General features: G+C 39.7%; 1 protein-coding gene across 1 annotated transcript in view; it reads left to right on the top strand.

Annotated features, from left to right (window-relative positions):
- PDLIM5 (PDZ and LIM domain 5) overlaps positions 1-15,200 on the top strand; it is a 153,751-nt gene that overhangs the window by 98,803 nt on the left and 39,748 nt on the right. The window contains exons 8-11 of the mRNA XM_080916180.1: positions 4,982-5,101; positions 6,860-7,003; positions 7,773-7,904; positions 11,848-12,029. Of these exons, the coding sequence (XP_080772306.1) occupies positions 4,982-5,101; positions 6,860-7,003; positions 7,773-7,904; positions 11,848-12,029 (578 nt within the window). The remainder of the gene's footprint in view (positions 1-4,981; positions 5,102-6,859; positions 7,004-7,772; positions 7,905-11,847; positions 12,030-15,200) is intronic.

Below are 15,200 nucleotides of genomic sequence, written 5' to 3'. Positions count from 1 at the left end.
TGATTTGGGGCATTAAACATGGGAGGAAATAGAAGTGGGGTTTTCAGTGGTGATTGTGAAACTTTCCTTATTGATAATGAAGCAAAGCTAGCTCATCTCTGAAGCACACACCGAAAGGTTTCATTTACTCAGGCCTGGAAGGAATCGATGCCCACAAATAAACTGATATTGTTAAGAAGCATTGTCTCCATTTTTAAAGCTAAAGAGTCAGAAAGAAAGTGGAATAAGAAGAGGAAAATGTTCTTTTTTTAAAAAAGAAAGGTTTATTTCTAAATAAACTAGTTTCAACTTGAGCTCACTTGGCATGAAAATCTGGATGACATTCTGAGAGAGGAAAGTAGGAGAGGAAGAAAGAGCACAGGGTGTGTATATGTGTACATTTATCCCTTGTATGCCATGGTGTGCCTGTATAGATCAGAGGACAGCCTTTGGTACTACATCTTTCCTTTGCAGAAATTGTTTGAGACAATTCCTCTTGGTTGTTTTCCTGCTGCATATGGCAGGATAACTGTCTTTTGGGCTTCCAGAAATTCTCCTGTTTTTGTCTCCAATCTCCCTGCAGAGAGTAGAGATTACAACTCTTGACACTTTCGCTTTAGCAGTCCTGGGATCTAATAGTTATTCATACTTCCGTGGCAAGCACTTTTACCCATTAGGCCATGTATTTAGATAGTATTCTTACACGCATGGCTAGAAAGAGATACAAGAGAGCAGAATAGACAAGACCCAGAATGAGTTCTCAAGAGGTAGATGACATACAACCATAACACAGATTTCAAATGGTTGAAGGAAATAGTAATTTCAACAAATCATCAAAGAAAAGGTCTTAAGACCTCTGTACAACTAATGACAAATGACATGTATTTATATTCATAGCATGTTTGTGGAATTTAAGTAAAGAATATTGCTTAAAGGATCAACCATTGACTTGAGTGAAGACCTGCACAACCCAGCCCCCTAATTTTGTACATATTACCAAGATAAGCATCTATTACCAAATAAATCATCCTCCAAATATACACTGGGAATTTATGAAATTGGACGAATTCTAGTGAATAAGAAATACAAAATTTAAGATTCTTCCTCTGTAATTTAAGAGCAAGATGTTTGAAAGTAAGCCTTATGAAGTGCATCATGGCCAAAAACAGTGTCTCATAGAACTTCTCATCCATAAGCTCCTACCTTTCTTCTCCCCCTGCTCCACTTGTTCTGGGACGTTTCTTGTGACTCCTAAATATATTGGCACACCAACGCAGTACTAGTTGATACCACCTGGTATGTTATCTTTCAGTTCTTGACATTGGATTTTAAGAGCTTCATAAATAACCATCCTGAAAAGCAAACAAACAAGAAGACAAGAAATTACTGTACATTGATGTACTTTGGATTGGGGATTGTTACATTACACATTGAACATGTTGCTTTAATTGCAGACCTCATAGATTAGCAATGGCTCAGGCTCACACTTAGTTCATTTGACCCTCCATATCTGTGGGTCCTCATCCATAAATCCAGCCAACTATGGATCTAAATTTTCTCCCATCCAGATTGTATAGACTTTTATTCCTAGCCATTCTCTACATGATAGAACACCTATTTCTATAACATTTACATTGTGTTGGCTTCATAAGTAGTGATCTAGAACAAGTATCAGTGCTGTGCACCTGTAGTTGTAGTTACATAGGGGTGGTGGGAGAGGAGGATGAAAAGCTCAGAGTGAGCTTGGGTGGCAGGAGAAGACCTTGGCATAAAAAAAAAAAAAAGCTTGTGCCTTTTGTCCTTACTCTGTGCCACTCACTTTCCAGGTGCTAGATCATAGGAGAACGAGAATGCAGGTGAAACAGAGAGGAACATACAGTGTGACAAGAAATGCAGAGGGTTTTAGTTTACCGTGTGGCTTATATATGACAACATGATGCACCATATGAAACAGAAGGCTGAGGTCAGTAGACACTAGTTAGGGATTCCCATTATGTAAATTCCTCAGCATAAACCACTTTACTCGGTCCATCTGTCTCTTACTTTCCTTGCTAAGGTTCATGGATACCCGCCTTCTTTAAATTCCAGGCTGGACTGTCTCCTGGTCTCGTCTCTGGGTCTTCCAGCCCTGGCGGTAGCACCTGTCTCAGTGCCCTCTTCTTGGCCTCATCTCACAGCTGTTACCAGTTACCCCAGCGATAGTTTGTTGAATCACTGAATACCAGGGTTACTAAATTTTTTGACTTATTTCACTTCTGGGATATACTTTTTTAAAATAAAGCTTAAGTCTTGGAACGTGATATCCACACAATCCAAATTTCTATGCAATATGCACAAAAATCTAGATTTTTTAGGCACCCTTACTCACTCTCATACTTCCTGATTTCCATCAGCCTTTTCACAGAACAAACTTGGATTGTTCCTAAGTGCAACATCATTTTCAGCTCTTTCTTATCTTTCAGTATTTCTATAGTCCATCTCCTCCAAAGCACGGTGCTAGCTCCACAACATAAAGGTTAGAGCAAAAGGAATAGCGTTTGTGAGTGCTGCCAGTGATGGGAATTGGTTGGATTAGGAAGACAGAAAAGGGTGAAGAAGGAAATGATGGGTGAGCAAGAACAGAAACATTCTTCATCCAGCCTTATGGGAAGAAAGAGGCTCTAGCAGGTGACGCTTTGAGGAGAGGTTTCACAGGGCAAAGTGGTTTGCAGAGATACTTGAGAGGTTTCATAGTTCACTTGGTGAATTGTAAAAACTGTGCTAAGGACTCTATATGTTGTTCTAAGTACAGTAAGTGTCCACTGAAGTTTTTAATACAAAGGATGACATGAAAAATATTTTAAGGCACTTTGACTAAATAAAAGGGGGGGGGGGGACTAGATTAGACAAAATTTGGTAATAGTGAAGTAAGAAAGAAAAAAGATAATTACACTACTGCAAAGTACTTGGTCTAGGTGGAAAAGGACTGTGTTACGGAGCAGGAGGATGGGTTCAAGGTGGACTAATAGGGGTGTGGGAATAGAACCGGAAGTCACAGTGGAGGTGATGTCGCGAACAGTTTTCTTCTAGTTTCTGATAATAGTATGGCCATCAAATGGAATAGCATAGTTTGGGGGAAAAATCACAGTTTACTTTGAAAACAAGTTAGTTTTGATATGAGACACACACACACACATGCAAAAAAAAAATCTAAAAGTACATTCACAGCACAAGCTGTTGTTGACAGATCACTAAGACAGAGACAGTGTTACATTTCTATTTAAAGATATGAAAGGGTATGGTGTCATTCTACAGACTTTATTGCTCTAACAGTGACCCGAGAGAAGGAGTAGCCAGCAAAATACTGATATGGCAAATGTGGGGGTTGTGGCACTGAAAACAGGAGTTGGTCAGTTATATCAGATACTGTAGCTGGGGAATAGATGATTCCCTATGTAAGGAATCAGCAGTGCAAAACTAATGTAAACAACGCAGAACTGTAGAGTCAGTGAGCATTGTGGACGTGCGAGATGAAAACATTCAGACTGGTTCATACTGCTATTTATTTAACAGCTCTGAACTATACATTAAAATATTGATAGCACATCTTATGTTTTTAGTTTGTGGGTAATATAGTGTGCCATAATTACTCAACTCTCCACATACTATTTAGATAGACATACATAAATGAATGAGCTTAATAGTGTCGCAATAAAACTTTATATTATACATACCAAAATATGATGCCATGTACTTTGCATGAGTGTAATCATGGGAAATATTCTTAGTTTTGTAAACACAACTTTTTAAAAATATGGAAACTATTTTTAGTTTGTAGTCTTTGCAAAATAAGATGGTGGATGTTTTGGGTTATGGGACTTACTTGTGTACTTCCCTGTGCTGTATAATTTCTTTTAGCTTTGTTTGTACCTCTCTTGATATTTTATTTCTGTATGGCAGTTTCTCAAGTTGTTGTAGTTTTTCAGCACTTTAATAAAGAGATGACCATTTCTAAATAAAGAAAAAGCCAATACAAACACTCCTTTTCTATTTATTTACCTTAAAATTACACTTTCCATTTAAGAATCAGTATAATATGGCTGACCAATTTCATTTTTCTATATATGGGCTTTTAAGAAAATGGGTAATTTTGTATTTTTCTTGTTAAATGTTCACAATGTTATATTTGGTGCTTAAAACCAACACTTCGCTGTTTCTATCTTTTCTTTATGTGGTAACATTTCTTCTAAATTTAATGTTTCATCCTTTTAAAAATGATACATATTTAAAAAGCAAACAGTGAAAAGTCAACGGCAACCAAAGTAGGAGAGAAATTTGGGAAAGAGAAATAAAAGCAGATACTGGAGTGGGGAGAATTTGATCAAAGAACATCGTTATAATATGTATCTCTATAAATTATAAAATGTTAAAAAGGGCTTGTAGGAACTCAGAATATCAATACGATAAATTGTATACAAGTGTTGTTAGAAATTAAATTACATAAAAAGCTCCATAGCTGCTTTTAACCGTTCGTTAGCTATATAACTAGATAAATTACTTTCTTTATATATGTCAAGATGTATACCATCCCTGTGATTTCAGATCGAGAAAAATGCAGTATCATTACCCAAACCACTGGAGACAGGGCAGACTTGGTCCAAATTTCATGTGACTTGTTTTATATGTGCACTCTTGACACCTTATTAAATTCTTGGAGTTTAAATTTTTAAAGTAATTCAAAGCTTCGTAGTCAGTGAATGGGAATTTCCAACCACCTTTTCTTTTAAGCATAATCTCTTATCACATAGGTTTAGCCATGTTGAGTGATTTGGGAGAAGAGCCTGTATTAGGTGCTGAGGGACAGTATTGGATATGGTTTGCAGATACATAACTAGAAATAAGAACTAGTGAGACTATTTGTAGATGTGAGTTACTGACACTCATGATGGTATGAAGGGTAAACACAGCCTCAATTTCACATTAATCTTTTCGTTTCCCTGTTTTCTTACTTCTGAAAACTTAGGGTTCACAGTTCTCTGGAAGGCGTAGTAAAGGACGGACCACACCCACCTGCAGCTTCCCGGGTGTTCAGTGTTCATAGTCCAGTAGCTGCAGTTTGTCAAGCAGCAGCCACTTACTCTAGGTAGAGGCCTTGCTTCCATGTCAGTACCGGTGATGAGTCTAACTACTAAGCTCACTGAAAATGGGAGCACAGTCGTGGACTAAGGAGCTAATGTCATTAACAGACATACTAAACCTCAGAACACTGCTTTACATTGCATTTATACTCTGTGTGTGCCTTGGTTTAGTTTTTAACTTCTAATGTAAAAATGAAGAAGTCAGTCTTTTGTTTATTCACTTGGAGATCTGTTAAATTAGCTACCTGAGTCTAAGTCTGCTCTTTTGTTTCAGTCATTTACCTCTGAAAGGAGAGAGGCAGAGGGAGACTTCATGCCTGACAGACACATTCTTGGATGATAGAGGAAACGTATGCTCCCTGCAAGACATTGATAGTTCTTTCATCTTTATTATTTTCATTAACCATTGGATGGAAGAACTGCATTAGTTTCCTCTTTGCCTGGGCTACAGAACGGTTTACTGTTACACATTTAGCTTCCTATTTAAACCCCGTTTCTACTTCTTATTCACCATCACTTTCTGTCAGTAGTAACTGCTGACCCAAAGTTAGCAGTGACTGAGAAACCCAAACATTGAATGGCTCCGTACCTGCTCTAGCAGTCACATACCCTCACTGCACTAAAAGTGTCTTCATTGGCCCTCTCCTTTCATCTTTTACTAACTCTTCGTAACAGGTGTTAAAACTTAGCCGTGCCATTCTGATTACAGATACCGTAGATCACCTTTGTTTCCATATAACATGTTGAAACCGACTTCCTATAGTTTCTTCAGTTTACTTCCCACTGATTTGTGTAATTACGTTGGTGGAGTCGAGTTCTCAATAACCTTTGTAGAATTTGCCTCTTCATGTGTTGTAGGTGGTCATTGTCACAACCTTTTAAACCGAAAAGTAGTTATAGTTATAGGGATCAGTAATTTACACCTATAGGGGAAGAGAAGAAAATCTCACACCATGTTTTTAAGACTATTCTTACTCAATTAGAAAAATCTTCAATTAAACCTTGCTCACCAGTTTTGAGAGTACTACATTTCTATTGCTGGAATGTAAATTCCTGGCCTGATATTTTACTGTTTGTAAAAGAAGAAAAAGAAATAATTATTTTAAGTCATAAGGACACTTCTGAATATGAATTTATATCTCATTTAAAAATCTTACACAGCTAATTCAAAATAGAAATGGAGGATTTTGTAGAGAACATGATGCTTTGGTTATTTATATTCTTAAGGACTGTTTTATTTTTGCATAGATTCTTACCATCCAGAATAGCTCAACTTGTATTATTTTGAAGTGATTTCTTGTTCATGTTAATAAATGCTGTTGTTTCTGAACATGTTGGCAGTTCTCCTTTTAGAAACACTTCTCATTAAATTCCCATGTCTGCCCCCAGCCAGCACTTCTCATGGAAGGACCTTTTAGGACAGTCTCCTCATCTCTGCTTACAGAAACACAGCTTTTCTTTTCAGATTCACTTTCTTCTTAGTTGTATATGTATCACTCTTAAAATATGTGATATATCATTTTGATGCAGTTGATATTACATTGTGCTAGGTGAAAACCAGTCAGTTTTGTATATAAGTCAGGCTTATGTATAAAGTTTAAATGTCTGAAATTTCAGGTATAAGTGACCTAAGTAAGTGTCACCCCTTTTTACATGACTCACCTTCATATCTAAATAGTGCTCTAAGGTGGACGCTGACTTGCGTTTATTTGGCTCTTTTCTTACTTTCATCTTTTCTTCCCCCGTCTTTCTTTCCTTATCAGTGTAAGCAGCTCTACAAGAACTGTAGAAGGTTCTTTGGAAGGTTTTGGAAACTTTCCTGCCTTCTCCCCTCCTGCTAGATACAGTGCTGTAGTTGTCAGTGGTGCGGCTGCCACTGTGTCTGCTGCTCTTGCTGCAAAAACCAGGTAGAATTCTGTGTGCAGTGTCTGTCTGTATTCACAGCATCTTCCAGTGTCCGACAGGTCACTTCAGGGAGAACTGACTTGGCCCGAAGCAGGGTTCTGTAATGAGTTCCCTGTGTCGTATGCATTTCACACAGGCTGTAAATAAATGCATGGGACTGGAGAATGTTCTTGAAAAGCAGCCATGTCTCTGTTCTCGCAGCTGCCTCTTCTGTGTATTGGCATTGAGGCTGAGTCAGGCAGAAATTAAATTTCTGATGATGCTATGGTATTGCACAGTGTTGGTGAATTATAGCCTAATTACTCTCTGAAACATCCCTTCTATGTGCTTTGTTTCTGTATTATTTTTTATCACATTTATAAGTTTAAATGCTTTTGAAAGCTAGCCTTGCATATGACTATAACAAAAATGTCCTTAGTTGTTTTGGGTTTTTAAGACAAGGTCTCTCTGCATAGCCCTAGCTGTCTGAGAAACTTGCTTTGTAGACCAGGCTGTTTTAAATCAAACTCAAAGAAAGATCTGCCTGACTCGGTCTCTCAAATACTTAGATTAAAGGTGTGTACTATCCTGCCAACGGAAATTTCATCAGTTTTATATGAGTAAAATAATACAGTGTTTCTGTTCACCTTCCCCACTGCTTGGCACATCTCTCTCTTTCCTGTTTCCTGTCTCTCACTCCTAAAGGAAATGTCTCAGGTTATAGACTGGAGACCGGCTTTCTTTGTGGATGCTTCAAGTTTTCACTGATGCCCTTCTCTGAATGCTTGCCAGGCTCTCCGACTCTGAAAGCTCCCTGTCCCTTCTGGATGCACTCTGCATCAGCACTGTTCCCAAGCCTCTAGCTCTTTCCTGTCTTCAGTCCTCTGAGGAGTCAAGTGGCTCTGTCCATGTTAAGAAAAGCAGGTACTGTGGGAGGGAACATGCATGTGGAAGTTTGTTTTCTCTAATGACATATTGCGATGGTAACAGAGGCCAGATGACAATGTTGTGGTTTTGATTTAGCTGCAGTTTCAATGGAGTGCCCACGCACATGCATGCTCTGTTATTTGCCTATCAGCTCACCCTCTAATCCATTGTGATGTCTCTAATGGCACTCTTGATGTTTGGTATGAAGTCCTGAATTATTGTGCCAGTGTTTAAACTGTAGTGGAATCCTGACTTTTATCACATGGCTATCGCTGTGGTACCATAGTCAAATGACTAAAAAGCCATGCATCTTCAAAAGATGGAAAGCAATATAATTATTATGGCTGACTCTATCTTATAGTTCATACACATGAGAATTTTACTTGAAAAGTTAATCTTTACTATATGTGCTAAATGCACGTGTTCAACTTTATATAGCTGTGATAATATGCATGAAGCCAGCAGTTTGTGTGGAGGTAAAGATTATTGTGCCTCATGGCTTGGAGTTTCAGTGAGTGGTTCCCTGGCTCCATTGCTTTTGTGCCTGTGGAATCAAAGCATCATCGTGATCAGGACCTGTGTTAGAGCTGAGCTGCTTAACCTCACAGTGGTAGGAAAGGAAGGGAAAGGGAGGGGCTGGGTCGCCATGCCCCCTGTAAGTGTACACTGCCCATCACCTGACTGCCTCCCGCTGGTACTCACCACTCCCTATAGTGCCATAGGCAACCACCTAAGCCATTCCACATCCATAATGTAGAAATTCAGAAGCAACAGCAACAACAAATTAATGTTAAACCAAAAGTTACTCAGCATAGTACAGAGATAAAAATACGTCAGGGTTGGCTAAATGTGTGATCTCAGTGAGTCAACTAGAGAACATACTTTGTGACAAATGTAAAATCAGTAGCAAAGTAAACAGCTGCCTCTGTAGCTAATAGTGATCTGCTATATGAGCTAATAGGGTCTCTGGCTGGCCAGCATTACAGAAATTCTCATTATGCTATACTACAGGTCTCTTTTTTAGTAAGGTATTTAAGCTGGTAACAGGGAGAGCAGATCATCTCTACGGGGAAAAATATTGAAATTGTTTAAATTTTGCTTCCTTGGGTATAGTTGGACAACACTTTAGAACTGAATGAAATGTGATGTCAGTCTACTCCATCAGAGTTCCTTGGTTCACAATCACAGCCTGAAAGGAACACTCTGGAGACCCTGTGAGAGGGAACACTACTGGTCCAGTACTTTCCTTTTATCAACAGCGATGCAGACAGGTAACAGGTCTTTACAAGATAGGTTAATAGCATTCTCAAATGAAGAAAGATGGGCTTTCAGAGAAGACCCTCGCCGACAGTAAGAAGGCTACTTTTTACTTCAAAAGAGCAGAGGACATAGTACCAGTATATTCTCTCTCTGAGCTTAGCTTTCATATGATATTAACTTTTAAAGTTAAGAGTATAGAGCTAGGAGCATGACTCAGTGGAAGAATACTTGTCTAAGAATTGAGAATCTGAGTTCTGTTTCTATCACTGGAAAAATAAACATAATGTAATAAGTACATATGATTTAGATTTTTATAGCATCTTTATAGTGTGCCTCAAATCCTTAATGTCTGAAGAGTGAGTTTAAAATTTAAGTATTATGTGCCATTGGAGAGAGAATTTATTTAAACCCTTGTATAAAAAATACAACCTAGATTAAAACACTTGAGCTTATAATATTCTTCATAGGACTTTTAACATAATTCAAATAATTGTATTTTAAAATTGTACCTCAGATTAAAATCCAGGAGTGAAACCATATTTATAAGTAAATTGTTATATGAAGTATAATTTAGTAACCATATCTACTAATAATATCATTACCATTGAACTACATACTTAGAACATAGACACAGTCATCAGGGCCATTTTCAATACATACCTTCATGCTGAACATTGTGCAAGTATTTTATGAGCAAAACCTAGAATTTTAGTTCACGACTGTTATAACCCTAGAAGAAAGGCAATTTATTTGTACTGTTTGAAGATGAAGAAAATTACCTAGCACGGCAGAGTTCCTGTCCTCACAGTTTTTAAAACAGCCATCACAAGTGAATGCAGATTTATGTGCTAGATATTCGATAAGTGATACTAAGTAGATGAATGAATTGCAAGAGTCTCTACCTGTAGCAGCTTGAGGAGTTAGCTATAACCTGTGATAACTGCTTACCGTAGAACATGGCACCGAGTGGGTACTTTATTCTCCTGTTAAGCACAGGTGGAAGTTGGACGCTTGCAAAGAAAGGTGTTGAAGGGTACCTGCTGCACAAATCTGCTGGAAAGAGAAGTAAAGTGCAGCTCAGAGAATAAGGACATCCTGTGGCACAGCAGGACAGCTGGTTTAGACCTGTAGATCATAGCCATGTCTTACAGGCTTTGGCTGGCATGCTGAACCGTACTCAGTTCTTCTCTCTCTTCTTGGCCCCTCCCATTTAGAGTTCCCATCTTCGGCCTAAGTGCCTCTCAGTTGAGACAAGACTTTCAGTGTGTAAGGCGCAGGATTTTTCCTTTGAATTCTGTACTCGGCTTGCATCCTTTATTGGAATGAGTCCATCTTGCTGCAGATTGGGTTTATGAGTGGTACATACCAGGTAACCATATAGAACCAGCCTATGTAGACAGGCAAGGTTGCCAAGGCCACTCAAGGTTTTTCATACCTTGGGTCATCTAGTGCCACTACTTCCAACACCCAGATCCACTGGTCCTGGCATTGGATCCTGTCATCCGGTTTACTGACTCATACGTTTGGAAGATATCTTGGAAGTCAATTTTCATTACTTCAGATGATTAAATGGCAATGATTTGGACTTTAGTATTTCTGGATTTTGTTTTTGTATATAAGCTCTTTTCTTACGGTCATGATTACATAGCTCATTTTTTTGTATAATAAATATGAGTAAATTAATAGGAATAAGAGGTTCCCATGCCTTAAAGCTAGTTTATCTGTAATGGACAAATATATTGAATATAGGTATATTTTTATTTCAATCTATATTCTAGCCCTTCATGTGTTAGACTCACATTCAATGACCTAAATGGACTAAGCATCTTATATTTAATTATTCTGCTTAAACTACATGGTGTTTTTATCACCAAAGTATTAATGACCTTATTTAAGGTTTAGATAATAGGCTCTAGAAGCAAAATAATTGCCTATCAGAATTGAGAAAAGTTAATAATAGTAGTTGAATCTCTGCTTTCCTGGTGTTATGAACCTTGAACACTGGCCAGTTTACAAGGCAGGAATACTGTGTCTTTGTTATACCATCCGACATAGGCATATGGTTGATGTCTAAACATGACAGAACGGGGCAGTGACTATACAGTGGGAAAGGGTGGCTGGAAGGTGCCAGGGAAACAGGTCTCGACGTACCGGAAGAATGTGTAAAAGGAGCAACGTTGATGCTGTTTCATATAGGTTATTAAGGATACTCTGGTTACTAATACTCTTGATCTGATGATTCTTTTAAAATGTTAACTAGGAATGGAGGAAAAATTCACTGTGAGGACTGGCTATATAACATACTGTAGACTATTTAAAAATAACTTCCATCATACAGGGAAAAAACGCTAACTGCTTAGCAAAGGGAAGCCCTTCATGATTATTTGTGTATTATTTGCCTGTAAAGTAGCAGACTGCCGTGTGGCATTTTCATTTATACTTGCTTTGCTGATTTCTTTCTGTGCTCTTCTCTAACTCCCCAGCCAGAGTCTCCACGCCAGTGTTCGGCTTCCCACTTAATGTCTCATGTCTGTTCTCCCAACCCACTCTCAGTTTTTTTAAATAAAAGTTCACTGCAATTTGTTTTCCTTAAAGCTTTAATGATGTGGGGAAGAAAGCCTCGTTGCTGAATTGGATTGAGCGTCCTCACCACAGCTGTTCCTTCCCTTCCTTCCCGTAGCCCTCAGGAGCCTTCCCAGCCATCGGCTTCATCTGGAGCTTCACCTGTGCGCGCGTCCGAGAGCCCAGAGAGCCCCGGTCCCAGCAGGCCAGCGGTGGCCGGCCTCAGGTCTGCTGCTGCGTTCAAGCCTGTCGGATCCACCGGTGTCAAGTCACCAAGCTGGCAGCGGCCAGCCCAAGCAGGTACTGCAAAGAAATCCCTCACTCTCGGTTTTTCTAGAACGAGAATTTGCAAATGTGTTCCAGCATGTCCAATAGTCGTTGCTAGTGCAAACCGCTCTCAACAGTTTAAGATTGAGGACGTAGAAAGATCAGTGTCTGCGTTGCTCTTCAGAATGTCTCAGCACTGTCCTCTGTGCCTCACACGTGCCCTGTGCTTGTTCTGGAGACACACAAAGCAAGAGAGGAAAGGAGCACAAAGTACTGGAAAGAGGGTATTTAAATACTGACACATGCCACCTCAGAGAAGAAAGCTGAATTCTCAGTCACCTCTGTAGACAAGAACCTCAAATACTCATCCCTCTGCCCCTCAGGCTTCTCACATAAAGCATTCAGGAAGTCTAAGCCACCTGCTGTTTCTCCAAAGTAAGCATGTCTATGGTTATGTGACGCAAGTAGCTGTGCTAGGAGTAGGGAGGTGGCTTAGGTGGCCCTCAGCCAGAAGGACTGAGTTGGTCCCCGGAACTCATGTAAAGCAGCCTACATCACTATATGTGCTTGTAATCCAAGCATAGGAAGACAGAATCAGGAGGATCCCTAGTGCTCCACAGCCTGCCACCCTGGCCCCTCAGCAAGTCCCCCCCCCACCCCCACACACACACAACCTCTGTCAAAAGGATGGGACTTCACCTTGGGACTTGCCAACCCCAAGTTTCTGCATCTTCCAGGTATTTCCTTTCTCCTGGATAGTATGTCAGCCAAGTTCCTTCTACTACCTGAGTATTGATTATTTGTTATCTTATGTCTGATGATCCCCAGTATCCTCAAGCCCTCTGAAATGCTTTCCGTGTCCTGTAACGTTTCAAATGCAGTGTACCTGCAGATGTGATTTCCTACTGTGGGGAAAGGCATATGCACTCTGACCAGCAGATTGTGAACTTTAGACTACACTCCTCATTCACACAGTAACCAACACTAACAGGCTCTCCGATACAGTATTTATCAAGCCTGTTCTCTCCTTTGCATGGGAGCTCTGCATTGGCTCAGGCCCTCCTCGGTGTGTTGTTGCTTATTTCATGTCATAGTGGTGTTTGTCACTTGCTGTTGATTCGGTTGATGCTCCAAGAACAGTTGTCCCTCCGTATGTCCCTCAGAAGATTGTCTCAAGGCTCACTTGCAGATGTACAAATCTCTTATTGAAAATGACATACAATTTGTGTTCAGTGATGGCCAAAGATGTTGAACACCTTACCATTTGTGTTTCTTCTCATGAAGAACCCTGATCAGGTCAGCCTGTCTGAGGGTTAGGTCATTTGTTTTCTTGATGTTTGCTTTCTCAGTTGTCTGTCTACTCTCAATATCTGTAGGAACCTCTTTTTGATTGACCACTTTCTTTATTGCACAAACCCTTTTCAAGTTCCTAGGGTCTCTGCCATTCCTTGGTCTTCTTTTTTAAATAGCCAGAGTCCTATTCTGGAACTCCTTACCTATGCCTATGTCTTTGGTGTACTCCCTGCTTTTCCAGTTAACCAAGAGCAGTATCCACAGTTTTGTGGACAAGACTAGGTTGGGCCCATCACTATTCCATACTGGTTTCAAAGGACGCTCAGAAGCCCCACTGTACACTGCCACCATTTAGCAGGTTGCCAGGGATGGGCACAACATTTCTGTCTGTGGTATAGCCGCTAATTAAATTCACCAAAATCCAGTGGGTAATCTTCCACCCATGCTCATGCAGACCACTCTCAACACTCAGTGAGTCACCAAGGCACGGGCACGTCCTTCTGCTGAAGCTGTGCCTAGGTCACCTACCTACTTAGTGTAATAGAAGTAAGATGTAAATATTGCCATACTGTATTGTTTAGGAGATCTGATGTGAAATAGAAGTGTGAAGAGGGTTAGCGCACACTTCTCTACTCCTCAGACACTCTTTATCCATACAAAGACCTCAGAATGCAGGGCTGCTGTCTCTGTGTTTGAGGGAAAGAAGATAGGCCATTCCACGTGCTACAGACCTCTTTAAAAGAATTAAACTGCTAGATTACTCTAAAACTTTAAAACTTTTAGGAACTGCTGGTCTGGGTGGCAGATGGGCCGAGCCCTGTTCTGCACCCCAAAGTCGCCGGGTGGAAACAGAGGTTCCAATGCTGTGTCCCTGGTCCCTGGCTCAGACAGGGTGGGGGCACGCTTTCCATGCGCACTCCGCAGAGCTCTCTCTGCTCCCTGGCTGCCCAGATCTCCTACTCACCAGTCTTTAAAACTTTAGGAACTGTTGGTCCGGGTGGCAGATGGACCAAACGTAGTCTAAAAACAAAATGTTCAGACCAACTTCTGACACGTAGGCCATTTCCATAGCAAGACCAGTTTCTTCGGGAGGAAAATCATGACAAAGCACAGCCATAGATCCTTTCCATTCACTTCAAGCCTTGCATTGCGACAGGGACTCACTAGTTATCTTGCATGTACATTTAATACCAAAATAATTTTGAGAAAAAATGGCCTTGATGTCAGTGGAATGTGACAGCACTTAATTCCTAAGGTCAAAGCTGACGAGCTGACAGAAAAATATAGCTGATGATTAGGTATTCCAAAAACTCAAAAAAACCTCATAGTCCCCTCTTATAAGTAAGACAACTCCTGGGGAAAACACTACATTAAAACTACCACAAGAGGGGGATAGAGCCCTTTCTTCTCCGGGTCTTAAGAAAATAATAAAATCAGACAAGCAGCAGCTGTGATCATTACCTATATGCCTAGAACTTAAAACATAACATTTTTGTAGAAAGTATTGATAATTATAATCTGGTAACATATGTATCATAAAACAGTATTGTCAAACAAAAATATTTTTCTGTTGTGAAATTGTAATTGAATTGCACCATGACCCTTTTCTCAAAATAGAAAATTCTTTTGAGACAAGGCTGAAGACTTAAAAATAAGCATTTAGTGCTTTCTAACTATATGGATGCTAATTAATTTACATTATTTTATAGAATTGAAAAAACCTTAATTCCAGGCTCTGAATGTTTCTATTATACTCTACTTGAAAGAATGCCATTTTAAACAGCAAAATGACTCTCCTTTAGAACATACTGTTAGTGATTCCTAATGAAGATTTGAAAGTCTGCTGGAATTAGGACGCGGTTGGTGGTTCTTGATTGTTTCACAGTTCACCTGTGAAAGCAGCAGTGCAGG

Source organism: Micromys minutus, assembly GCF_963924665.1.
Source record: "Micromys minutus genome assembly, chromosome: 4".
NCBI classification, from domain to species: Eukaryota; Metazoa; Chordata; class Mammalia; order Rodentia; family Muridae; genus Micromys; species Micromys minutus.
This window is presented reverse-complemented; position numbering and strand designations above follow the sequence as displayed.